Here is a 27,067-nt window from a genome sequence, read left to right as displayed (position 1 = left end):
TTGACTTTATCATGGTCATCTGTTAGGTGTCAAGGCTTACTTATCAAGGTAGACTTTTATAAAACTTAATTTTAGCTTTAGAGCAAGGGAGCTGAATGTTTTGAAGTTTCCCAGTTCCTTTGACTGACTCATTATGGAGCCTATGGCAGGCAGTGCGGTGTGGCGCTTATAGTTCACTGTGGCAGGGTCAGCTCTGTAAAGAGTACAGCAAGTGACAGTGGCTTCCCTCTGCCACCAAGAGCAGGCAGAGGCACAGGAACTTAGTGCAAAAGCCTGGCAGAGAACTGTCTGGAATCAGCCAGATTCCTGCTGAACTGCGAGGGTCTACAGGTGAAAGTGCTCTAGTGAGTGTCCTTAGCTTTCCTGGGCACAGACTCAGCCAGTGTGCAAGTCTCTAGTGTGCCCTACTTTTCTAGCACTTGAAACATGGTCACTGTCATCATTGTGATTGATTGGTACTGTGTATTTGGTGACTACTTTCTCTCCTCTCCTCTCCTGCCCAGGGTTCTTAGAACCATCTTCTTGCTTAAATGAGTGTTCTCCATATGTTCTCTAATTTTATCTCCTCGGACATTTAGAAATTAATGTTAGGCTTTCTGATTAAAGCACAGAGATATTACTTATATTAGAAGAAACGTGGGGGCTTGAACAGAAAACTAGACAAGGGTGTGGGTGTGCCAGTGAGAAGAGGGAGCCGCCATGGACAGTGTCACTTCCTCGGGCTGTGAGAGCTCTGAGAGCTCACAAGCTGTCCTTGTGTCAGGATTGCTTTTCTGCCTTGCCTCAGATCCCCAGGCCTTATATAAATGGGGTATTTGCATGTACCTAAGATTCTCTTTAAGTTACACTTGCCTGATGCAATGTAAATGCTGTGTGAATATTGGGGATCCCATGTTGCTTAAGGAAAGTATGCCAGGCATGGTGTCTCACACCTTTAGTCCCAGTACTTAGGAGGCAAGTGGGTCTTGTTTAATTGGAGACCAACTTAGCTTACATAGTGAGTTCAAAGCCAGCTAGGGCTACATAGTGAGACTCTTGTCTTTATTACACACACCTACACATACATGTGCGCCTTGTGTCAGCTGTTTAAGCACCTGGAGTTAGTCTGAGTTGGGTTGGGACGGTTACTTTTCTGTCCTGTGCTGCTCCTGTTTCAAAGAAAGAATTTGTCCATAAAGCTGATGGGTTTTGTGGGAGAGGAAATGCAGGGATGGGGACACATGGGCTGTTTGATACAGGACTGTGGGTCAGCTTTGCTCTGGTCCAGTACATGGGTCCAGTGTGTAGCCGCTAAGTAAGGAGCCCCACACTCTTGTGTTGAAGTGTCTTTGATGTTCTGTTCAGTTCATCAGACCCAAGCGTCAGGAAATCTGAGAGTAGAAGTGTGTGGAATGCACAGCAGTACACACAGCCTCTACTTGCTTGTTCAAAGTTGCATGTTTTAAGATGTGTTTAAAAAACCAAAGACCTGACCACAGCAGAGGCTTGCTTAGAGGCAAGGCTCTGTGCTGCATGCTAAGTGACTTGCCTCAGCTTTGCTAGCAGTTACTTCCTGAGCAGCCTTTCAGCATGCTGTGCTGCCCTGGTGAGAACTCCCACCTCCTGAACTGGCTGCTAAGGTGGGAGAGGGAGGTGAGAGTGTGGGACTCCCTCAGAATGTCTTCTGCAAGCGGAGAACCCCTTGTTCCAAGTCCTCGGGACCGTATGTTTCAGATTGTAGATTTTCAGATTCAGACTGTTGACATACATTTTACTGGCTTGCCATCCCTAATGTGAAATGAATCTCAAGGCTTCCTTAGAAATAGTTTCAGTGTCAGGATTTTGTGTTAGGAACAATCAACTTGGACTTTGGTTGTTGTTGAGGCCACCCCTCTACATAGCCCTAGATGTCCTGAGACTTGGTTTACAGAGTAGGCTGGCCTCGGACTCACAGGAGATACACTGTTCCTGCCTCTGAGTGCTGGGATTAAAGACCACGGGCCCTCACGGCTCAATAGTTATTTTAAAAATCTTGTTTCATTTATTTATAAAAATATTTAAAAGTTTTTTTAATATATATGAGAGTTTTGCCTGCATGTATGTGTGTTCACCAGGTGTGTCCTATGCTCATAGCTATGAAGAAGAGGGCACTGGCTTTTCTGGGACCAGAGTTAAGAAGGGCTGGGAGCCACTGCATGGTGCTTGCTGGAAATCCACCCGTGCTTGGTGCTCTTAACTGCTGGGTAGTGAATCTTTCCAGCCCCTTAATTGGTTTTAAAATAAGTATAATTTGTGAATTGAATAGGAAGTAATAATTGAGATAGTATTTAAAAATATGGGTGCCTGATAGATGGTCAGGAGAATAAACATGTTTCAACAGCACACAATGATCACCAGCTTGTTTTATCCTGGTATTTAATATGATTGGTTTGTTCCAACACCCTTGTCCCCAAACTTAGAAGGGCTGATGTGTGTCTTTGTTTGAGAGACCTTGTGGTGTGAAGTTGAATATACATGCCTGTTTTATCAGCTCTCCCTCTCTGTGGGAACTTGCTTTCAGTGGTCTGTAAGTGAAAAGAACAAGCAAAACTATTGCAAATTTCTTGTCGTTTTCCAGGCTGAACTCACAGGAATCAAATGGCGTAGGTACAATTTTGGAGGGCACGGGGACTGTGGACCCATAATTTCAGCCCCAGCCCAAGATGATCCAATCCTGTTAAGTTTCATCCGCTGTCTGCAAGCCAACCTGCTCTGTGTATGGCGTCGTGACGTCAAGCCGGATTGCAAAGAGCTCTGGATATTCTGGTGGGGAGACGAACCCAACCTGGTGGGAGTAATACATCATGAACTGCAGGGTAAGGACTTCGTTTTTCCTTTAAAATTATTTGCATATATTTTTTTAACAATTGTACATTTTGGAATTCATATTTAAGAGTTGCTTAAAACAGAGATCCCAAGTATTCAGTAAACCGTATGTTTGTCAAAAGAGTATCCTCCTCCACCCCCTTCTGTCCCCACTTTCCCCTTTCCTTAAACTCTCTTGTTCTTCCTGAGTCATGCTGAAACTTAGAATCTTGTGAAATCACTTTAAGTCTATTTTATGATTATTTACAGACAGAGTCACCATATAGCCTTCAGCTTGAAGCACTCCTTCTGGCCCAGCCTTGTGCAAGCTGGAGTACAGGGGTTTACCACCCTGTCCCTCTGGCCTCTGAAGCATCACTGTTACAGTGCGGTGTTCCCAGTGTGCAGTATCTGGGTAGGGACAAGGCTCTGGCCCCGTCTTTAGGTTAACAGTGAGTTGTGAGTAACTAGTAAGACAGCTGTATGAATAGAAATTGTTTTTTCTCTTTGGACTTTGCCCACTCAACTCTTTGTTCACAAATTGAAAATACAGAAATCTAATCCACCCCTTACTGGACAAGTCTCAAATTGACCTCAGATGTTGTTTTGGGGAAAAAATAAGTTTTAATAAAGCATCTCAGTATTTCTCTTAGTGATTCCAGAAATACTGTTTTTAACTAACTAAATTTTGACTTCAGTGTGCATCTGACACCTGGAAACTTTGAATTAATGCAACATATTTGCTAGTCTGTTTTTATATTTACCATACATTTATAGTAGCAGAAAATAAATATTAGTAGTAGTTTCCCACTCCTCTAGCCAAGTTTCTTGTTCATATTCTACAGAATTCTCCAAGTCAGGAGCCGTTCTAGTGTTCATTCTAAGGTTTGACTGCAGGCCCTTCTGCGCTGCTGTGCTGCCCTAGGACTCGCTCACACCTTGCTTGGCTGCCCACATCTCTGTAGGGAGTGCTGCCCTTCTCGCCTGGCTTTATAGAACGTAAACTGCTCTAGTTAATTTGTGGTTGAAATGTTGCAGGCGTTGCTGAGATGTTTTGTTAGTTTATGGTCTTATTATTTATTACGGGAAGACATAAAACAAACTCCAGTGTATTCTTGTGGGTCTGTTTTAAAGGTTCTAAATTTGCCTAAAGGATTTCCTGCCAAATTCTTGAAACTTGTTGGCAGCCCTGTTTGTTTGTTTTTTTTCCCCCTTTCCTTCTGTTGGTGGTATCTCTTGCCACAGCAGCTAGGGGGCAGTACAGCACAGAGGACTGACGAGCTAACTTTGGGCTGGAGGTTCTTGCTGATGCGTTAGTGTTTGTTCACTGTCTAGGTGAGGTTGCTTCCTAGTGGGCTCATCAGCAGACTCTCAGAATTGGCATCCATCGCCAAACCTTGTGTAATTAGTAGGCGCTGTAGAGAAAAGTAGAGCTCTACACCACCTACGTTTTGGTTTTCCAGAGTCTCTAAGAGAGCTTCTAGATGGTAGGTGGTCCTTGTTATATTTGGGTTTGTTTGAATATAAAAATATTGCATTCTTTTAGGTTTTTTATGTGCAGATTTTTAAAGATTTTTCTTCTTTAGTTTTTAATCTTAAAAACTATTTAAATAGCACTGATTGATGGATTTCCTGTTGCTCTATTGTGGGAGGGCATGTGCACTGTGGCCTGGCTGTGGAGATCACAGGCCAGCTTTTGGGAGTTCTCTGTCTCCTTGCACCATGTGTTGTGAGGCGTAGGCAGGCTCCGGTACCTTTACCTGCTGTGCTGTCTCCCAGCTCTTCTCCGTTGTTTTTGGTTCTGTTTCTCCTTACTGATGTCTTAAGTTCATTTTGTCACAAGTCAGGAAACAAATGGCCTGTCCTGACAGCAGAGTGGGTGCTGTCCTTGGAGGCCAGCTTGTCACAGAGCTGAGATCGCCTCAATGTGGGCTGCTTCATGCCACAAAGAGTTAAGCAAAGACTGACTTATTTTTAAATGGTTTTTGTTTTGTTTTAAATCATAGAAACATTATTATTTTTTTAAATCAAGGTCTCACTTTGTAGGTCTGGCTGACCTGGAACTTGCTCTGTAGATCAAGCTGGCCTCAAACTCACAGGAATCTGCCTGCCTCTGTCCCCCAAGTGCAGGGGTTAATGGCGCGCACCACTTCCTGCAGACGCACCACATTTTAATTGGAATGACTATGCGAAAGAGGACAGAGGAGGCAGCGTGGGCAGCTGCTGTTTGAGCATAGGCATGGCCGACCAGTGTGCCGCTTACCTCCCCTTTGCCGACACTGTCAACTGACTGGTTGGTCCAGGGGAGTGGCATCTCGCTTATGCTCTTTCCTTTGGAGAACCGTGAAGTGCGTTGCGTGCTCTGCTGGGCAGCCATGCCATCCTCGAGTGGCTCCTCTTCTCGGCGTGCTGAGCATTGGGAAAGTGAGACCCAGTCACACAGATCGTCCACCTCTGCATGTAAAAGTGGCTGAAGAGTAAATTCTGTGGCTCCAGCATTAGGAAATATTTGAAATCTAATTAGAAAAGTGAGTGGCACAGTGACTGTAGAGTAGTCAGGAAAGGTGGGGAGTTCCTGTTGCTCACCATAGAATCTAGAGTGCAACACTTCCTTTCCCGCCTGTTTAAGAGTTATTTTATTTTGGGAATATAAATGTTAGCAGAGTCCTGCCAGCAGATGTGAGTGTTAGGTCCAGGGCAGGCAGCACTGATATGACATTAACAGGAGGGCTGAAGTACTGTTCATGTCTTTTGGTTCTGTTTTGCTTGCATCTTGCCATGGTGTATACTTTGTAGCTGGCAAAGCACAGTAAATACCAAGCTGCTGCCCAGGACACTGTGTCGGTCCCCCCCCCCCCCCTCCGTGTTCACACGAGTGAGAGTGCTGCTGCCCAGGACACTGTGTCCCCCGCTTTGTTCACATGAGTGAGAGTGCTGCTGCCCAGGACACTGTGTTGGACCTATAGCTATGTACTTGGAATGCTTGAAGTATCTGGGTCCCTGTGAGGAAGGTGGTGAGACAAGGGAAGGTGCACACATCGTGAGGCTCTGAAGGCTTGGCTTCGGACGCCTGCACGGTTATTTAACAGCTGCGAGCCTTTGCTCAGTTTATTTAACCCATCATTGTCTTAACCCTCACTATAAATTGGATTATGAGGCTAAAGTTAATAAAGCCTGAGCTAGCTCACACAGCAGTCACTCTGCAACTGTAATGTAGTTGTCGGCCAGTGCTACTGCACTGATAACCGCGAGCTCGCAGATGAGAATTACATTTTGACATTTTTCACGCAACTGATTCTGCACGTAGTGCCCAATATTAATGCCTACTTCAAGATGAAATAATTATTTTCTGGTTTTAATGTTTGAGTGAGGAATGGCGAATAATAAAAATGTCTCCGTAGCAAAGGTGACATGCTCATAGGAAATTTATCTGTGTTTTTCATACATTTTCTGTGTGTGTATTTATGTGTGCACATGTGGGTGTGCATTTGCTATATGGACATGCAGTAGAGACTGGAGGAGAACTTTTGGGAGTCTCTCCTCCTACCATAGATTCTGGGTCTCAGATGCGGGTCTGCAGGCTCGCCTGGCAAGGGCCTGTGGAGCCCCTTGCTGGTCCCTTCCTTCTCTGCGTTTCACAGCGAGCACAGAATGTTGTATGGAGAGGACAGTAGCTTAAGCTTGCTGCACTGGGAGTGGAGTGGAGACTGCTGCCATGGTACAGCGGGGCCCGTGAGCACGTTGGGCTGTCTGAGGGCTTCTGTTTGTGTGTTCAGTTAGAGGATTATAGTCAACAGGTAGGAGAGGTGCACACTGTGCTGTGCACAGACTGAGTGTATGCGAGGGTAGACCAGGATGGCCTTAGCCTCACAGCCATTAAAGATGTGTCTCACCACCACAGCCGGCCTGACACACTGTTACCGCTCACGTTTCTATTTTCCTAATTTGTTCTGAATTAGTTTGCCAAAGCTATGAAGTAGTAATAGTTTTCATTGTATGATGACTGTATGAACATACATGCTTACTTAAGTATTTGACTTAGTGACTTACGCATCCTGAAGACATGTGACATCTACTAAGACTTGGATGAGTAACAGGTCTTATTGTGAAATTACGAAAAGATAGCCACTCAAATTCTTTCATACGAAGAGTAGAAAGGGATTCAGTGAACTAGAATTATTAAACTAAACATGCTTGAAATTGAGAGAGCAAGCTGAAGTTGAACTTTCTACTGTAAATAACATCAGTGTGTTACCGCAGGCAACTTACTGAACCATGTAATTGGTTTTTTTAAAAGAAAAATGGGACATTTATACCAAGATTGTAGTGAGATAGAATGTGAAGGGAGGCCCGTGTTCTGCTGATAGGAAAATTAAGCAATTGGCAAAATTATAAAGATTATTGCTTTAGCAGAAAGTCAAATAAAGTTTTGGTTTGGGCATATTATTGGGAAACAGACATCCTGGTTAATTTTTTTTTTTTTTTTTAAGAAAACATCATGGTCTAATTTTTTTTAACTGACATGAAAACTTTACAGTGAACAGAAGTAAAATCTTTTAAGAAATATTTCTTTCATTTTTAAATATGTGAATGCTTGTGTTTGTCTCTGTGTGACTTTGTGCATGTGAGTGGGCACCTGAGGAAGGAGCTCAGCCATTAGAGATGGAGTCATAGGTATCTGTGAGCCGCCTGACATGGGCTCAGGGAACTTCTGGCAAGAACAGGGCATTGAGAACTCTTTTTTTTCTGGGGAGCCGGCTCCCCAGCCTGTAAAGTCTCTTAATGAAGTAAGTGCCGGTTGTCTTTGGAGCAGATTGTATTTTCTGCATGAATGGCAGTAGTTTTGGTGAGGATTGTGCTGTGTGTGACAGGGTCACTGCATGGCATTTGTGAGTATTGCCATGTTTGGACATCTCTCTCGCCCACTGGTTTCTTTTTCTTTTAAAAGCTTGTCTTTACATAGTAAACTTTTAAGATTTAGTTGAGGTTGTTGTGCATTAAAAGGATAAAATTTCTTTTAATAAGTCTTGTTCAGGGAGGCTTGTATTTTCCATTCCTTGTTCAGGAATGGAAAATCAGAAGACTTCATAAATGTTGCTAGAGCTAAAGGCCTAATTCAAGAAACAATTACATATTTGAGTATTGGCTTTGAAAAGCTTTAGAGACATAGGTTTATGTAGAGAACTGGCCTTGGCTTTATTAACACTTTTTTATTTGTTGCCATAGTCAAATGACATTGTGTTCTCACTGTTCTTTTATATAGGAAAGGGCATGTGTCCCCGACATAGACTGGGGTTTCTGGAAGGAGCTTAGATTTTTGTGGGTGAGCAAGGCCTGCACACAGGGATCCCCTCATTTTTGTCACGGTCTGTCTTTGCATTAAATGTAGCTGACCTAGCTTCAAACCAAAGTGTAGAAGAAATTGTGCTTTTGTCACATCTCTAGTAGCCCTGGAGCTTAGCCTTGCAACACCCAGGTGGAATCACCCAGAACCTGGCAGGGTGCACAGTGGCAACAGCGCTGGAAGATTAACGAAGTGCTTTTGGGTCAGTAAAGACTCCGTATACATGCTGGGTGGCTGTTAGCACCCGCTAGTCTGGAGTGCTAGTCTGGAGTGCTAGCCTGGAGGGTCTGCCGACGTGCTAGGCTCTGCCTGTGGTGCTGGAGGAGGCCTCTCCGTTTCCAGTTACCCATCCGTTGTCATGCTGGAGAACACAGGCCTGTGGCAGAGGCTTGGATGAGGCAGCAGGCAGGGCTTAGGCTGCCTTGAGTTGCTCTGTGGTCTCTGAGCTGAAAGTAAGGGAGACTAACATGGCTTGTAGCTCTCCATGCTGAGTTTATTGTCAGGGATGGTTAGAGAGGTGTTTATGAGCACAGTTTCCATTTGATTTTGTTTTATGCTTCTGTAGCTGGAAATGAGGACCTAATCTACTCAGCCACGAGTATTATTAGCAGGTAAGGATTTTACAAGTGGTCTCAAGTATGGGGGCCATCAGGGACATACACATAGGCAGGACACCCCCCCCCCCCCCCCCCCAGCCAAGCTTCCCTGCAGATGCAATCTCTGGCACTCCCTGTAGAGTCTGTTTCTGACTGAGCTGACCCCTAATGTGTCCTGAAGAGACTGCCCTGGACCCATTACAGCAGGTCAGTATTCAGTGGTTTTCTTTAGGCTTTCCCACAAGTTCTGGGCCACACCCTCCTACAAAGTCAGTGTTGCGAATGCGTTGTCTGTGTTTGGGTCTTGTTCTGACCATGGCAGTGAGTTCAGCCAACGAACATTATCCTTGAGGCCCATCTAGAACTAAAGGCCTTCTGCACTGTCCACATGACGGTGCAGCTGACCTATGCCATGACTGTAGTAGGACTGAGTGTGATGGCTGCCAGGGCCTGTGTGGCTGAACCCCTTCCACTCTTGAGGTGCTCACACAGTACGACTGGCCCGATTGAACAAGGGGTGAAGTAGATTCTGTGTGTACAGTGGGAAAGCAAAGATGAGAGCCCCAACTGTCTGTCAGTAGCCTCTTTCCTGTACACGCAGAACACCGCATTTTAAGAAGTTACTCTTATTTCTCAGTCTTCTGGACTTGGGGAGACAAGGTGCCTTTCTGAGCTAAAGATGAAAGGCTTTTGTTTGGCAGGCAGGCTTCCTGACAGAGCGGTGTCCTGGAGGGATGTGTCTGCAAGTGCCTGTCTGAGAAGTGAGGTGCCTCTCCATGCGGAGATGACTTTCTCTTTCACAGTTGATCTTGAACTTGTTGAAACGTGGGCTGTTTTGGTGTTGGCTATTCAGAAGGAAGTGTGCTGTTCACACAACAGAGATATGTTTAGCCTAAAGCAGACAAATTCAGATACTCTATGCTGAGTTTCAGGTACCACATGTATTTTTAGCTTGTTTTAGAGAGTAGCCTGGTGGATGTTTATAATGAAAAGCCTGCCTGCCTGCCTGCCTGCCTGCCTGCCTGCCTGCCTGCCTGCCTGCCTGCCTGCCTACCTGCCTGCAGTGGCATCCCTGGACAACAGGATGTCTGTGTGAGAAGGGCAAAGGTGTTTGATGGCGCTTAGGTGTCAGAAGCCATCTCCGCTGCATTGAATGACCTTGTCTGTCACACATTACAGATGTCAGTGCAGTAGGCAGCGACCTTTGTTACACAGACGTGATTGTCGAAGGTGGTTGTTCTACTCATCCCTGTTCTCTACTGGAAAACCTTGAACTCAGCCCAGTCTCCACCTTCCAAGTGCTGAGATGGCAGATGTGTCCCTCCACTCTTGTCCACCACAATGAATGACACGGGGTCCAGTGTTGAGAAAGGTGGTCTCACTGCATTGCTGGCTTTGGCTGTGGGAGGTGAGGTCCTGAACATTTTGTGTGGGAATCACAGGTAGGACACTGCTGTTTAAACAGTGTGTCTGAAGCCGCAGCCTGTCCTGAGCAGGAGCTGGCTGAACTTCTTACAGGCGTGGTGCGTGCAGAACTAGCAAGGCCGCTCGATCAGCAAGGATTGTGACTCCACGTTCATGCTGTGTGCCATAATGAATGTTTCTTTTTCATAAATTTCATTAGTAGAATCAATTTTATTTGTACTTATTGTACCTAATTTTACAGTAGCAGTAAACTAGGAAGAGATAATGGCCTTGAAACCAGATGGCGATCAGATATTTACAGTTGGTGTCTTGTATGCCAGGGATTTTGGTCAATCTTTCAGTAGAAAGTAGTTTTGCCTTTATTTTTTTTCCTGTCTTACTTTGAATGACTTACAGGGAACAGTCAAGTTCTGCTCTGTCTTTAGTTCTGGTGTTAATTAAATAATATGGGGTAGATTCAGGACACAGAGTAAATGCTGGTGGTTTTTGCTGTGGTGGGACTTGAATTAGCCCACTAGTGGGACTGTGTGAATTAGCCTCTAACTTTTTACCTTAGCACTGTCTTGGTTGAGATGCTTTCTTTAAAGAATAGAACACATACTTTCTGTGAACTTTGAAGACGTTTTAAGCTTCATTCATTCTGTGAGGGTATGCGTGTATATCTGTGTGCAGGTGTGCACATGTATCGATCAGAAGACACACTGTGGGACTCTGTTCTCTCTTTCTGGGCCGTGGGTTGGAACTCAGGCTGTCACCTTTGCCTGGTGATCCCCTGGCTGGTTTGTTTACACTTTAGCTTTCACCCGTGTTGATGGCGTCTTAAGATACATCAGAATCCATTTCTCCTTCTGTTGCTCAATCTTAGGGTCTTGCTCAGTACTCCAGCCTGAGACGTGGGGATCTAGAAGAGGCTGGCGTTGTCATAACAGTTTCTGAAGTCTGAGTACATGGTTATTTATTCACGCATTTTCAGCTGATCCTGTGCTCCTGCAGTAGGCGTTTATATGGTGGGTGCTGGGTGTCTCTAGACCCAGCCAAACCGAGCTGCTGTTTCGTCCAAGAAAGTGACCTCAGGTAGCGTGGCCGCTGTGCTCTTGGGCAGTCCCACTGAACTGCGGAGAGCGCTTTAGAATCCACGCTCTACGCATTCAAGCATGGTGGAAGCCAGTAATTCCATCATTTGTAGGAAGAGGCAGGGAGATTGTCATTACGTTTGAGTTCTAGGACAGCCAATGTTACATCTCAAGACTTGTTACAAACAACAAACCAGAACAAAGAAATTGGAAGCATTTTCTAGTTTTTTTTTTTTTTTTCTTTTTCTTTTTCCTCAGAATGTTTAACTCTTTAAAATTGGTGAGTTAAGCTTGAAACTGTCTTGTTTGCTTTTGAGACAGGGTCTCCCTGTGTAACCCCGGCTGTCCTGGAACTCACTGTATACACTAGTCTGGCCTTGAACTCAGAGAGGCTTTATTAAAAAAAAAGGAAAGATGGAAAAAGCTAAAGAAACAGTTTTACCTAAATCCCACGTGAGAGTGGCTGGCATGCCTTTCAGAATAGCTCTTCTTCCTTCCTGTGGATCAGACACCTTGAACTTCAGCAGATAGTCCACCTGGAGAGAGTCTCAGCCAGTCATGCCATTGCATATTGAGCGGGAACACCAGAGGTATTCTGAGGAACCCAGGAGAGCCTGTGAGAGGCCAGCCAGTGTTGACATCTGGCCCGAAGACTCACCTGCGACCCCGCCCTCCCCCCTTTTTAAAAAACTTTGCACAAAGGACAAAGATACCGTTGACTTGCCAAGTGGCTGGGATCCCGTGACTGTTCTGTCTTTAAGTCTGAGTGCCTGTTGTTTTTAGAAGGCAGAAGACTAACCTTGCCTGTGTTACAGTTAGGAGGCGTGGGTTATAGTTACCAATGTGCTAGGTACTGTAAGGAGAGTTTGAATTACACAGCTAGAGGAACGCTGCTAACTGCTAAGGAGACTGAACTGTCAGTTACCCTGTGTTACAGTTAGGAGGCGTGGGTTATAGTTACCAATGTGCTAGGTACTGTAAGGAGAGTTTGAATTACACAGCTAGAGGAACGCTGCTAACTGCTAAGGAGACTGAACTGTCAGTTACCTTTTATTCAGCATTTTGGCTTTTAAACAATAGTGCTTGAAAGACGGCTTGATCATGGGACACCTCTGGGATTACTGTAGCAAAGGTGCACAGGCCACCCGCTGGAGCTGAGGCTCTCAACCTCTGGGTCGTGGCCCCTTGCCTTCTCTTACTGGTTTGTTTTAACCTTTAAAGATGTATTTATTGTATGTGTATGAGTGTATGTAGCACTTTGATGATTTTTAAAATTAAAGGTGGCATGAAAATGTTGCTGGTACTTCTGTGGGGATGTTGATAGGTTTACATTAAAAGACGAATTCCTTGTAACTCACCAGTCAGGCAAGAGTGCACTCTGTAGGGAAACAGTTGATTATGCACATGGCAATAAAGTAGTGTAGGTCTCACCAGACATCCTTGCTGGCCACTGGGTAGATAGGCAGTTAGAAAGCAGGCATGGTCCCAGTGAGGACACGGCCATCTTTCCTGGCCTGCAGCTCTTGGGATGAAGTGATCCTGACCTGTCACTCACCTGTCTGTCACCCTGAATGTCTGTAGGAGAAGCAAGAAGAGGAAAAGCAGTTAGTAAAGACTGTAGAAACTGCTGGTGCCCAAAGTGGAGGAAAGTTTGGGTTATAGACATATTTCATTTAAATTGAGGATGGATGTATTTTATATCATATATATGATATATAATATCATATATCATATGTTATATAATATATGACTGCAAGTCCATCAGGTTTGGTTTATGTTTGAGAATATTTCCTCTGGCTTTACCTTTGAACTAGACATTCTGAAGGGCTGGTTTATAGTTTACTCTTTGCTTTCATAGTCTGGAGGAGAGGACACTTGTTGATAAGTGATTTGGTTTCATTAACTAGCTCTTGAATCTGTCATTGAGTTATTACTGCATGAGAAGGTCAGCCAAATGGCTCCGGAAAGCCATTTCATCCCCACCCCCTCCATGGGAGTAGATGGGTGAAGAAGGCCACAATATTTCACTTTAGTGGAGAGCCTTAAGGGCTGAAGTCTAAACTGAGAAGTTCATGAGGCCTTGGCGTGTGTAAGCAGTGTCTTCCAGCCCCAGATTGGCTTTAGATGCTGATATTGGAACTGTAATAGACAGTAGGTGAGTTTCTTCTTTTTATAATAAGTCTCTGATCGCTATAGCAACATCCCAGAAGATGGCGGTAGGAGCTAATGACAGTGTGTTGGGAGTTACCTGGTTGCTAAGAATGTGGTGGATCTTCAGCTTCAGAGAAAAACTGACAGTGTGTTGCAGCTCCCTGTGACCTTTCTCCTTTAGGCCCACACATAAGAACTATGTGTTCTTAGGAATTGCTTGAGATACCAGGGGGTGCGAAACCTAGTCTGATATAATTTGATTATTAGGACTGAACATACTTTTGTTTCCCTCATAAGAAGTTGAAGGTCTTTTTTTGGGGGGGAGGTGGGATGGGGTTATGTTCCATACAGATGACTTTGTACCTCTGTTCAGTTGTTTGGGCTTAAAATCAAATCCTTTTACTAGAAAGGGCCAGTTTATAAGTGCACTTGGGTGAGAAGACTGGAGGATCTACGTTTCTGATGCTCAGAACTCTTGGATTTCTCCCCCTCTTTGATTCAAACAAAGTAGCACTGCCATCATTTCTAAGATTAACTTATTTGTTACTATTGAAGGATTGCTTTGAGCCTCTGACCGGATACTTTGTACATACCGAGTTCTAGTGAGAGACTGGGCTTTGGTGCTCTGTGTACTTGGTTTTAAGACATTCGTAATTACTTCAGCACACACTGAGCTGCTCTCACGCTCCTAACCCTTGCAGCTCAGTCCCACTGTCCCAGGAATGCTCCCCAGCATAGCCAGCCACAACCGATTTTTAAGGTTTTTATTAAAAATATGTATGTGTGTTTTGTCTGCATATGTATCTGTTTGCTCTGTGTGCCTGGTGCCAGAAGAGGGTATTGGATCCCTTGGAACTGGAGTTAGAGATGGCTGTGAGCCGCCACGTGGGTGCTGGGTACTAAACTCTAGTCCTGTGCTAGAACATCAACTGCTCTTCCTGCTGAGCCATCTCTTCAACCAGGAGCAGATTCCAACTGAGTATAATGGAAGGTTAAAGTGTAAGGCAGGCAGTCACCGAGAAGGGACTATTTTACACTCATAGTGAACAAAATCATTTGGTACTTGGGACAAGTGGCTGCCATTGTTAAGTTAAACAAAGCTTGGAATGCTTTTAGATTTATTTGATGTATTCTTTAAGCATGTATATTAATCTTGTATTTCATTAGACTTACTTTGAACTCTAAGTTTGGCTGCTTTTAAGTATCAGTGAGGCTATTGTGGCCCATGTGTTGGCTTAGAAACCAGAGGGGCTGGTGTTTGTGGTGAACTTCAAGAGAGGCTCTTTATTGTAGTTCTAGTCGCAGACTCATGTTGCCCTGAGTGGACAGTCAGTATTGGCCCTCAAAGGGAAGGTTTGTCGCAGGGCTGTCTGCACCACTTGACTGTCCAGGGCGTTCTGACTTGATACTCTCTCTGTTCAATATGGTGGCCGCATGCCACATGTGGCTATTCAAGTGGATGTACATTATAATTAAATATATAGTTCAGACTCTGGTAAGTTCATATCTTCAGGTGTGATTCATTTCAGTTGCTCAGAGGCCACATGTGGCTGGTGACATCCTGTTGGACAGTATAAATGGAAACCTTTTCTATTGCTGTGACAGTTCTATTGGCATTATTGGTTTAGATTGGGCTCCTCCTCGGGAAGAGGCATTAGAGGTGTCCAGCAAGGTGTGCTGGGAAGGTGTCGTCTGCCCGGGGCTGTTGAAAGTGTCAGAGGTTTCTTCTCCTTCCTCTCTGAGATGGTGGTACATTTACTTATGATGGCAGAGAACTAATTTTGAGTGATTTCAAAGGCATGGATTGCTCAGAGGGTGGGCCATCCTGACAGCCTGCTGCCACATCCCAGTGCTGCACGGCTGCTGGCTGTGTTGGTAATCACTTCATTTTTCTTGAAAACACTACCGTGCATGTTTCTCTAAGCCAGGCAGGGTCTGTGGCTGTTTTTGGACAGTCAAGCTTACGTGCCAAGGAAACCGCAGCAGATGAGCGGGGCCAGGTTGTAGACCTCAGTGTTCTGGGTAGACATGGTGGCTCATTTTAATTGTCAGCAGGATGTGTCTCAGTGAGGGACTGTCGAGGTTGGCTGTGTGGGGGAGATGGTAAGGTAGCACAGGTAGGAAGTCCGCCAGCTTGGGTGGCGGCTATTCCTTGATGGAGGGAGGGGATCCTGGGTTGTGTAAGGATGGAGAAGACAGGCGGAGTAGCAGCCATTGTTCTAGATTCACCATCGCTCTGTTACTTAACCACAGGTTCCCGCTGCCTTGCCTGCTCTGCAGAGATAGATAGCCTGGGATTGGGAGTTAGTGATCTCCCTGTTCTTGAAGTTGCTTTTGCCAGGGTATTTCCTCACAACAGCAGGAGAGGAGACCAGGACAGCTCTGCTCTCATAGTTGTGTGTGATACAGTATCAACGGTTTTCCTGAACATCACCTAGGTCACTTCTGGAGTCAGTTTGTTTGGGGGTTTTATATTGGGCTAATGTTTTAAAGAGGATTTTAGGCCAGTGGTGTGTAATCGGCGACATAAGGCGTTTGTTCAGTGTTAATGCTCTCAGAGGTCTGGGGAGGTGCCATGGCAAATCCTCAGCTGTGCTCCTCAGGAGTGCCATGGCGCCACACCCAGTCCTTACGCTCTTTGAGTGTAGTGAGAGCGCTGTCCAGCTCGTGTCCGGGCCTGGACTGCTTTCACTGAGGGCTCTCCCTCCAAGGCAGGCCAGCAGCCCCACATGCTGCCCTGTGGCTGGGAACTTCATGCTTTGAGATGCACTCTGCTGAGTTGTTTCCACTTCAGCTGAGGGCGAGTACAGTCTGTGTGATTGGTTGCTCAGAACCTTGGAAAAAGTCAGGAGGAAGTGATTAACTTATTAGGAGTATTTTACTTCAAGAGAGAGCCTCGTTTTGTTTAAACTGGTGTAAATCCTATTAGAAGTGAAACCCTAGCTCAGAGGAGGCTCACTTGGAAATAGGACTTATGCCATTTGAAGCATCATCTGCAATACTGCCATTGTGTGTAACCTGGGGAAGAGTCATTTCAGGTTGTGTGAGCAGCTCTGAGCCCTGATAGCAATGTGACCTCTCACTTAGTGGTTGGCAGAGAGCAGTGAAGAGGCAGAGTGAGAAAAACAGTTAGGAAGGAAGGTCAGCGTGGTCGAGTGAGTGCACTGACTGAGCTGTGTAGCTTCTGTCAGTGCTGAGCAGTGTGGGATGCTGATGGCGACTGGACAGGCCCATATTAAAGGGCCAGGAGGCTGCCGATTCTTTAAAACCAATGAAACAATAAACCCCAGGCCAAACTTGAAACCATATATGATAACCTTCAGTTCCTTTTTTTCTTATAATGCAATAATTTGAAAAAGTCTCTTAATGTAACCATAGGTATCTCATTTAATTTAAAATAGAATTTTTTAAAAGCAGTTGCACCCGAGGCACATTGAATCGGTTTGTGGTCACCTAGAAAAGCAAGCTCTTGTATGTGCACTGATAAGGTTCCTACTATGCTGGCAATTTAAAACCATTAGGTTCAGAGCAGTTCTCAAGCCATTGAAAAGTCATCTGCAGGTCCATTTTAATTGACCAAGAAGTCCGTCCACTTGTGCCTTTACCAGGGATGCCCCTCTGTGTGTGGCTCTTGCTGTGGGAGCTTTAAGGTGTCCAGTTGTTACTGCATTTCCCGCCAGCTCACACGGAGCGTGTTTTGATGCGTTACTCTTCATCTACAGCCTTTGAGTTAGTATTCTTTTCTCTTACCTATGATTAGAGCAATTGAGCCTCGTTCCCGAGATGACAGGTGTCACATGAGTTTAAAGCTAGCTTTCCTCTGAGACTCGTCTGCCAGTTGTGTGCAGCCAGGGAATAACCATGTCTCCAGATGACTGGCTTCATGTTTAAATATTGTCGTGAGCTCATGGATCCAAGAGTGGCCGTGCCTGTTGGTTGCTGTTGCTACTAGAACAACCCGGTTTTCTTCTGCTAGAGAAGGACTTTTGATTCTGCCAACATGGTTCCTTAGTGGTTGGTGCCCTCCTTGATGAGCTCTTTGGTGTGATGGGATCTTTTAACTTTCTATGTTCCAGATCTAGAATCAGCCATTTTGCCAAGGATTTTGGGAGCCTCTAATTAGGGATTTAGGATCATGATCTGGGTGTGGGATGCCTGTTTGTGTGGTCATGGTAAAACTCACAGGCTTTTATTTTATGGCATCCTCTTGTGCTTGTGTCTTAGTTCATGCAAAAGAACTGGCTCTGCAGAAATTTCTACTTAATCTCACGGGTACAAGGCAGCACTGCCACCAGCACAAAGAACGGGTGGATGCACATGTCAGTAAGAGAATAAACTACACAGAGAAGTCTGTACGGATGGTAAAAATGGCAGCGGCTTCAGTTCAGTTTCAGTGTCAAGAAAGGCAGAAGGCAGACAGAAAGGAGAGCACAGTAATTTGGAGACTTCCCTCCTCCCCTCTGGTTTCTGATACAGGGTCTCATTGTGAAGACCTCAGTGTCCTAGAACTCACTCTGTAGATCAGGCTGGCCTCAAATTCACAGAAATCCACTTGCCTCTGACTCTCAAGTGTTGGCATTTAAGGTGTGTGTCAACTGCCTGGCTTGAAGACTTTTCTTCTTAAGAGTATATATTTAAAAATTAAATTTCTCCTAATGTCTTACTTCATATGTATGAGGGTTTTGCCTGCGTGTGTTCCTGTGTACTGTGTTCATGCCTGCTGCCTGCAGAAACCACAGAAGGACATCAGAGTTCCCTGTAACTCCAGTTACAGACTGTGCTGAGTCTCTATATGGGTTCTGGGGTCCAAATCTCTGTCCTTTGCAAGAGCAGCCAGTGCTCTCAACCTTTGAGTTAGCTCTCCAGCCCTGTTATGAATGTAGTGGCACACCCTTAACTTTAATACCCCGGAGGCAGAGACAGGCGGGTCTCTGTGAGTTAGAGGCCAGCCTGGGCTACATTTTGAGACTCTATTTAATATATATGAAGTGCTCCTCATCCTCCCTATTCTGGGAGTCTGTGTCTGGTGGGTTTTTGGGTGAGCCTGAGTCAGAACTCCACAATGGATAGCTAAAGGTAAACCTGACTTCTCTTCACTGAGTGCTGCACATTTGATGCTGCACCACTCATTTCAAAGTTTCCATTTTTCTTTGGCAGCAATGCGAAGATGACCCTGTGAGCTGGGGTGCATGGCTGAAGACTTGTAGATGGCCGTGAATCAGAAGTAAATGTTGCATGTGTGTGCCTCCACTCACTGATGAGTGCCCCACGTGGGCCGAGGGGAGCCAGCAAAGGCATTGTGCTGTGCTCACTGCTGATAACACTCTGCTGCGTACGCTTTGTGGTGACATTAGTGTACCAGGGCTGCAGGCAGGTTAGCTCATGAGAATGACGTACTGAGCAGTGCACACAGGCCAGAGCAGGAGAGCGTAGACAAGGAGGACCTGTGGGGAAGGTGACTTAAGCGATCAGTGGCTGCTGAAAGAGCTGCTGGTAGGGACGGAGGCCTGAGCCATAGGAAAGCCAGGGCAGCAGTTAAGGCCCAGAGCACATGCTTAGAGGCAAGGGGTTTAGATGCTTGTCATTTAGAGATCAGACACCACTCACTGAAAGAAGAAACTGTACAGAGGGGAGGTTCCAGCTCCTGACCCCCGGGCGTGGAGCTTCAGTCTGCTCACGCCCGGCCTCGGAAGCTCGGGGCCAATAACTTGTAGTTGATAGCCGTTGGAGTTTGGCATCTTCCTCCCTACTTGGTCTTGCAGGGCTCATGATCAGCTAGGAATTACTGGTGCTTTGTGACGGGTTAGGTTGCGGGAGGTTCTCTCCTCTCTCAAGTAAACAGATTTAGGTGATTCTGCTCATAAACTCTTAATCTGTGTGCTGAAGCTTGGAGTGAGATTGACTTTTGGAAGCAGATCACAAGACGTGGTACTGTACGTCTCTGACATGTGGAAGATGCAGCCCGAAGCCTTCCAAGTCTCACAGTGCAAACACTGTTACCACATGTTATTTTCCTTCATAAAGTGACATTTTTGCTCAGGGTGTCTTATTCACCAAAAATATTTGTACTGTTTTGGGGGCCACTGAGGATGGGTCTGGGGCCTGTGCATGCCCCCCCCCCCCCCCAGTTTCATTTGCAAGCATCTCAGAAATAGAACTTTGAAACTGAGTGAGACTGGGTCCTGGAGGACACCTGAGGACACAAAGAGCAGTGGGTCACTTGCATGTCCTGTTTGATGACGCTGTGTAATGGGGCCTGAGGCAGAGCCCACATGCAGTCTGTGGTTCAGAGAAGTGTTGGACGGACATGCCCGTAGTTCAGTCCCTCCATGCTTTCTTTGCAAGTGGGGAAACCTAAGAGCTTTATAGAGAAACCATGAAGGAGAAAGAAAAGCTTCGTTTTCCCAAAGCTCCTGGCTGCATTTTCTAAAGGCTCAGCACCGGGCCTGTACCAGAACAGAGTGCTGTGTGCAAGTTTCACCCCTCACTTTTCTTTTCTTGGAGCTAAATTTCTCCACAATTTGAAGTTTCTCACTTGACATTTACTTCCAACCCTTTTGACAGAAAAGTTTGTGTTCTCCTGAAGCATTGGCATTGTGTTACTAAAGAGGACCTGGCCGTCCTTCCATTGTTAGGGATGTCGTGAGGGAGGTGAGGAGGTGTGTGCTTCCTGTCAGGATGCTCCTGCGCACTACAGCTCAGCCTTTCAAGAGCCTTTCCATGTTGTCCACAGAGCTGTCGACTTGAGGACAGAGGTCATGCTTCTCAGGTGGACGATGCTTCACCCAGTATTTATGTCTTAGTTCCAGTGAATGGATGACTTTGTTAGATTTTAGATACCCGAGCCCTGTTCAGGTTCTGCTCGGAGTGAAGGGTTCTTACATCTGCCTAAGTCACTATTGAACCTTTCTGGTAATTTATTTTTTTGAAATTGAAATGAAACTTTCTGAACACAACCTCACTGAATATGGATTTCAGAGCTGTAGTGATGCTTCTGCCTCTGCAGATTCTGAATTGATCTGAGTTTGGCAGTGAATTATAGATGTGTTATTTCAGGAATTTTGCACATGCCCTGCTTTAAACCTCTGATTATTTCTGTAGAAAGCTGCTGTGCGCTGTTGGCTCACTCAGCTGATGCTGAACCCGTCAGATGGCGGCATGGTGCTCTAGGACTACAGCAGGATTGACGAGATGGCTCGGGCAGCAGCGCCTGCTGTTTCTCAGACTTGGGATGTTTGGAGTCTGTGCCTTAGAAATAGGGTGAAGTATTTGGATGCCATAGATGCTGCATGCAGCTTGACAATAGGGACAGCCTTTTCCTTTATGTAGTTAACTTCTCTAATTCATTTTCTTACCACACGGTTTCTTTCCCAGGAGAAGCATGTTAGAAGTAATATAGATGACCATCCCTGACTTTTTACGCCATGCATCCATTTAAATGCCAGAAAGCACTGGCTGCTGCCCAGAAGACACACCCAGGCATGGGTGCTGCTTCTGCTGCTGTGTGTGCTGATGGCTGCACCCAGGCTCCCCACGCTGTCCCTTCCCTCCACAGTGTATACATTTACCGATCTGAGGGTCACTGGTAAATCTCTTCTATTGTTGGTCCACAGATGAAGCACTTTATTTTTCCTGTTACTGTATGTTTTTCAATTATTTTTCCCCTTATCATTTTTTTCCCCAATCAAGGAGATGTATCTATCCTAGGGGTCCTTGGCCTATTGCCAGTTTTTTACTTGACACATCTGGTCCCTACATTTTATATAATAATTCTGTTGTCCTGCAGTCTGGAGGATTCTGCATGGCAGTGGGTGTGGGGCAGGGTTCACATGCTCAGTGCACGCTAACTCTCCTGGGCTGACCTTCCAGCCCCTCTTCATGGCGCTCCTAGTATTGGAGGCTTGCTTCAGCTTAAGGCAAGCTTTGCTATTTTCTGAGTAGCAGTGAGATAGCTCTTCAGTGCAGGTCTGTATCTGGAAGCGGGTCTGATGCAGAATCAGAACCTGTTTGCTTCCCTTTACCCTAATGGTACCAGCTGTCAAGATGGACACATTCTGTCTCCTAACCTTTTCCTTTGGGATAGAGTAACTCTCCGGTTCACCTATTTTTAGCATTTCCGTGGTGCTTAAAGCAACTCAGGCTTGGTGGTGGTGGTGTTTGCTTTCTTTGAAGTGTGACTCACATAGACTCACTTGTGTGTGTCGAATGCCCATTACAGTGGTGCCTTCTCTCATTGAGCTACAGAGTCATTGAGGAGGCCTGCAGTGCTCCTCCTTTGGCCTGCTTATAGGACTGCTCCAGGATACTGCAGGAGTAAACAAGTGCCACTCCAGGGAGTTCCCACCAGGGTCACCATTCCCACCTAGTGAGACTTTTTTTTTTCTCACCTGTATGTTTTTGATGTTTCCAATTATTTTGAACATAAATGTGATAGTATAATGAATATTTTGATGTATCATTTATACAATGTGAGAAAGTGGTTACAGGATAGTAATTAAACCATTCAATTGCATTTATTTATTTATCTGTGTGTGTGTTCGAGGCCACACACTCCAAAGGACACTCTGCAGAGTCAGTTTCTTTTCCCACCACGTGTGTCCTGGGGACTGAAGTCAGGTGTCAGACCTGCTGGATGGCAGGCATCTGTATTGTCTAAGGCATTTTGTGTCCTGTCCCCCTACTAACCCCCCACTCCACTTTTCAAGACAGAGAATTATGTAGTCTAAGCTGGTATGGAACTTATTCTGTAGCAGAGACTGGCCTTGAACTCCTGATTTAGCGCCCCCGCCCCATCTCCCAAGTGTTGGACCTACTTAAAAGCATCTGCTACTGTATTTAACCCCTAAAAAGGTACAAAAGTGCTTTAGAAATACTGAGTGTCAGCCAACACTCTATTTTCCTGGTCTAAGAAGAAAATGAAAGGAAAAAGAAAGAAAGAAAAGACAAGAAGGAAGAGGGTAGGTGCCATTCTATGAACTTCTTGTATGTCTGCACCATGTCCATGCCTGGTGCCCTTGGAGGTCAGAAGAAGGCATCGGCTTCCGTGGAGCAGTAACTATAGTTGGCAGTGACTTATGATGTGAGTGCTAGGAACTGAACCCAGGTCCTCTGCAAGAGCATCAGGCTATTTAGCTACTGAGCCATCTCTCATTGTCTCATTGTCTGTAGGCTGTGTCTTCCTCCCCATTTCTTCAAGCACGACAAGGCATTTGCTCCTTCTTGAAGATGAGCACGTGGACAGAGGAAGGTGCCGGATGCTCTTGCTCTTGTAGCAACCCTTCTGCCCCTTTTCTTAAGCAGAAGTAGCTGAGGGTAGGCCTCTTCTATTAAAATTAAAAGTTGTTTTACTGCCCAGAGTAGCACGACTCTCTGGCTAGTGCTGTATAACAAGGGCCCGTCCACTGCTGCACACACTGCTGCCCATACACACTGCTGCACACACACACTTCTGCACACACACACTGCTGCACACACACTGCTGCACACACACACTTCTGCACACACACTGCTGCACATACACACTGCTGCATACACACTGCTGCACATATACACTGCTGCACACACACACTTCAGCACACACACTGCTGCACACACTGCTGCACACACACACTTCTGCGCACACACTGCTGCCCATACACACTGCTGCACACACACACTGCTGCCCATACACACTGCTGCACATACACACTGCTGCACATACACACTGCTGCACACACACACTGCTGCACACACACACTGCTGCACATACACACTGCTGCACCCACACACTTCTGCACACACACTGCTGCACACACACACTTCTGCACACACTGCTGCACACACACACTTCTGCACACACACTGCTGCACACACACACTTCTGCACACACTGCTGCACATACACACTGCTGCATACACACTGCTGCACACACACTGCTGCACACACACTGCTGCACATACACACTGCTGCACACACACAGTTCTGCACACACACTGCTGTACACACTGCTGCACACACACACTGCTGCACATACACACTGCTGCACATACACTGCTGCACACACACTGCTGTGCACACTGCTACAGGTGAAGGGGGCAGGGATGGATACACATGCCTCACCTGGTGGCCCTAAGAATGACATCAGACCATGCAGCAGACTCACTTCCAGACTTTAGTTCCTAATTAGGATTTAGACACTTTGTGTGCGTGCGTGCGTGCGTGCGTGCGTGTGTGTGTGTGTGTGTGTGTGTGTCTGTGTGTCTCTAGGTGTGGCACTGTGGAGTGGGTGTGGCTGTAGACCTTAAAAGTAAGCTTTTGTTTTGTGTGGTTTTACTCTCACTGAGACTCAGTTCTCAGGCTCCTTCCTGCCTCCACCCTTATTATCCAAAACTGCACTGTGACTGGTCACTCACTTCCTGAGCTAGCCGCTGCCACTTCATTTCTCACCAGGCTCTCCGTGCCTGTAGTGTGTAGGTCAAGAGGTAGGAGCCATGGCTGTAACTGTTGGTGTGGAAGAGCTGTTGGGCAAGATGGTGGACACCAAGGAACAACTGTTAAGCCATAAGTCATTTCAACACCGTGTGCCATTCTTGAAACTTCCTAACTGAGACATCCCCTCTGCCCTGTGAGTAGTCTCAGTGTTCAGTGATAGGCCCAGAGAAGAGGAGTGCTCTCTCCTGGGTGACAGGAGGTCTGTGAGCACAGAGAAGCTGGCCAGGGAGGCAAGCATGGGGTGTGCTGTAAATGGTGTGAGGTTAAAGTCAGGCTGTGATAGCACAGTGCAGATCTGAGGAGAGAAGAAAAGGTAAAATCCTCATTACTGTTTTCTTTTTACATTGTAGTTCTCCCATTGCACACACGCATGCACGCACGCTCTTGCTCACCCTCTAAAGTAAGTAAACTTTGTTGGTTCCTGGGAAGGAGAGTGATGTGCCAAACTGGTCCTGTTTTGGCCCCTGCCAGGTGATAGGTCAGGCTCCAGGTTGTTTGTTATTGTTTGTGACTTGTGCTTTCACAGGTGTTTGTGAGCATTTTCTTTCTTTTTTTTTTTTGGTTCTTTTTTTCGGAGCTGGGGACCGAACCCAGGGCCTTGTGCTTCCTAGGCAAGCGCTCTACCACTGAGCTAAATCCCCAACCCCGTTTGTGAGCATTTTCATGTGAGCATGTTAGTGTTTTTAGGCTTTCGGTAAAAGAGGGTGAATTTCTGGGTGGCAAATGCCAGTTTAAAGTGTTAGACTCCTCACATTAAAAACCCCTAAGGGTTGCTGTCTAACTCCGTGGTTCCAGCCATCAGCTGCTAAGAGCTGCTTTTGAGGCAGTTGTTAAAGGTCCCAGGGTTTTGTTTTTTGTTTTGAGCATCCCACTGGTGGGAATGGAATAGCACTTGTGCTAAGGGTTGAAGATTGGACAAAGAGATAGAGTCTTTTTGGCAAGGAGCCAGAGGCTGCTGGCAGTTACAGTTAGCTGAGGGATTGCGTGGTGCTCCCGGTATATCAGAGAGAGGCTTCAGAGTTGACTCCATCTGAGCGTGCAAGGCCCGTGTGCTGCTCTTCCTCTGCCCACAGCAGCTCATCATGACAGAGGGAGCCTAGGCTTGCCACTGCAGTTTGTTCTGACAGGGCACTGAGTTGACAGTGTGCCCTAATAGTTAAGATTGCAGTGGCTGCTTGGATCGCTGTGCAGGTAGTTATGTAATAATAAGCACCTCTGAGACAGTGAATTCAATCAGTGAATTTTATACTTTAGTACTACTAAGCACAATATTTTCAAGTTCGTTTGAGACTTTTCCATTTCTTGTTTGCCAGCTGTCTTTCTTGGAGCTTGCTGGGAAGGCCCTGTGACACTCCTACTTTACTCTCTTCTGGGTACTTGAGGTTTTAAAATATTTAGAAGGCTAAAGAGGTCGTTGATGTTTAGAAATGAAAAGGAGCTGACTGCAGTCTGCTTCTAGTGGCTCCAAGAGACATCTGTCGTCAACTGTGAGTGACTTGCCCTGTACTCCTGACTAGGTATGCTCTTTTATCACTTACTTCCCACCTTAGCTTTGAGACAGCACTCTCTCATTGAATACTGACTGACTTAGAGTCTCCAGAATCTGCCTTTCCCTGCCATTCCCTAGCACTGGGGTACAGGTCTACACTGGCACACTGAGCTTTATGTGGGTTAGGGGTCCAGACTCAGGTCTGCATGCTTGAGCAGCAAGCATTTTACCCACTGAGTCATTTCCCAGGCCTCATTACTGAGTTTTGAGAGCACCAATGCATTTTGAATTGTGGAGAGTAGGATCCTGCATGGGGACTGGCAGGACAGGACTTTGTTGCATGGAACAAGATGCTGTTTTCAGGTGGCAGAAGGGGACATCCTATATATTTTTGTTGACAAGGTCAATTTGTCTTGTTATCAAATTCTCAAAGCAGTTTGATACCTCCTAATTTATGCTGTAATTAGAACAAAGGAACTTTAAGCATCCTGGAATGCAAAAGAGAAGTTTATTTAGCAGAAATTATCAAACTGTCTGACAAGTTGCCTGGATTGTCAGCAGAGCAGGGACTGCTGATCCAGCCTGGGCTCAGTTACGGAGGGCGGCCTGTAGAGAGGTGTAGTGACCGCTTCTCTGCACCCCTGCCTCATGAGTATTGTAAGGGAGGAGGTGGATGGAGCTTGGCTGCCATCACCATCACAATCACCATTATACAGTGCAGGAGGCCTTGAGCTCAGCAAGGTGGGGAACAGATTCAGGGCCAGAGGTCAAACAGCTAAGCAAGCCTCCAGGTAATGTGATAATTTCCTTGGAAACCTCTAGAGTTTGTTTTTAAAAACACATTCACAGGCCTTCTTAGAATAACTGAGCTTTAGCAGCACTAACAGGTCCAATGCTCGCACAGGTCCATATAGCTTAGGCCGTGCACACTCTCTAACCCCAGCACTTGGAGGGGAGGCAGGAAGATGGCTTATGGCCATTCTTGCCTATGTGTGAGTTCCAGGCAGCCTGCTGAAAGAGAACACTGACAGAAGAATTTCTCTCTGCTGCCTGTGAGCACAGGGACCGCAGAATTGAAAATTCTCTACCATTTGCAACTGCTCAGAGGATTGAGGTGTATGTTCAGTAAAGAGTGTGGTCCGTGAGGTCTGAGACACCCTCCCTCCCTCCCTCCCTCCTGCTAAGTGGGGGTAACAGACCTGGGATGATGCCCTTACCTGAGTTTACACCTTACACAGCTAATCCAGAGCAAACCACAGGGCTGGCTGTGAGGCTGGAGGAAGGAGGCTCAGGAATTTATATGCTTGGCTCCAGAGTGAGTCTGGTGCTCATTTGCTGAGTTGAACTGAATGAGACTCTATCTCAAAAAACCCAAAAGCAGTCAGAGAAAAACAAACAAAATCCAAATAGAAAACAAGCCTCAAATTTTGAGTGTGAAATGTAAAATGATTTGAGGTTTTCTTTTAGGTATTTGTATGTCCATTAGTGTCTGTCTGTAAGTGCACTAGGCATGCAGGAGGCCAGAGAGGACACTGGATCTCCTGAAGCAGGAGTCCCAGGCAGCGGTGAGCTACCTTGTGGGTGCTGGGAACGGAACTATGGTCCTGTTCATGAGAGTCAAGTACTTCACTTGCCAAGCAGCCCCCAAACCTAGAATTTTTGCAGAATAAAAGCAGGGCTGGAGGTGACTCAGCTG

At 46.0% G+C, this 27,067-nt stretch overlaps 1 protein-coding gene across 5 annotated transcripts in view; it reads left to right on the top strand.

Moving 5' to 3' along the window:
* Positions 1–27,067, top strand: part of Med13l (mediator complex subunit 13L) — a 197,264-nt gene that overhangs the window by 36,054 nt on the left and 134,143 nt on the right. For all 5 annotated transcript variants that reach the window (NM_001419791.1, XM_039090173.2, XM_039090172.2 and 2 more), the window contains exon 2: positions 2,597–2,834. In NM_001419791.1, coding sequence (NP_001406720.1) covers positions 2,597–2,834 — 238 coding nt within the window. The remainder of the gene's footprint in view (positions 1–2,596; positions 2,835–27,067) is intronic.

The sequence above is a fragment of the Rattus norvegicus genome, chromosome 12 (assembly GCF_036323735.1).
Source record: "Rattus norvegicus strain BN/NHsdMcwi chromosome 12, GRCr8, whole genome shotgun sequence".
In the NCBI taxonomy this organism is placed as follows: Eukaryota; Metazoa; Chordata; class Mammalia; order Rodentia; family Muridae; genus Rattus; species Rattus norvegicus.
The sequence above is the reverse complement of the archived record's forward strand: the minus strand, read 5'-3'. Positions and strand labels throughout refer to the sequence as shown.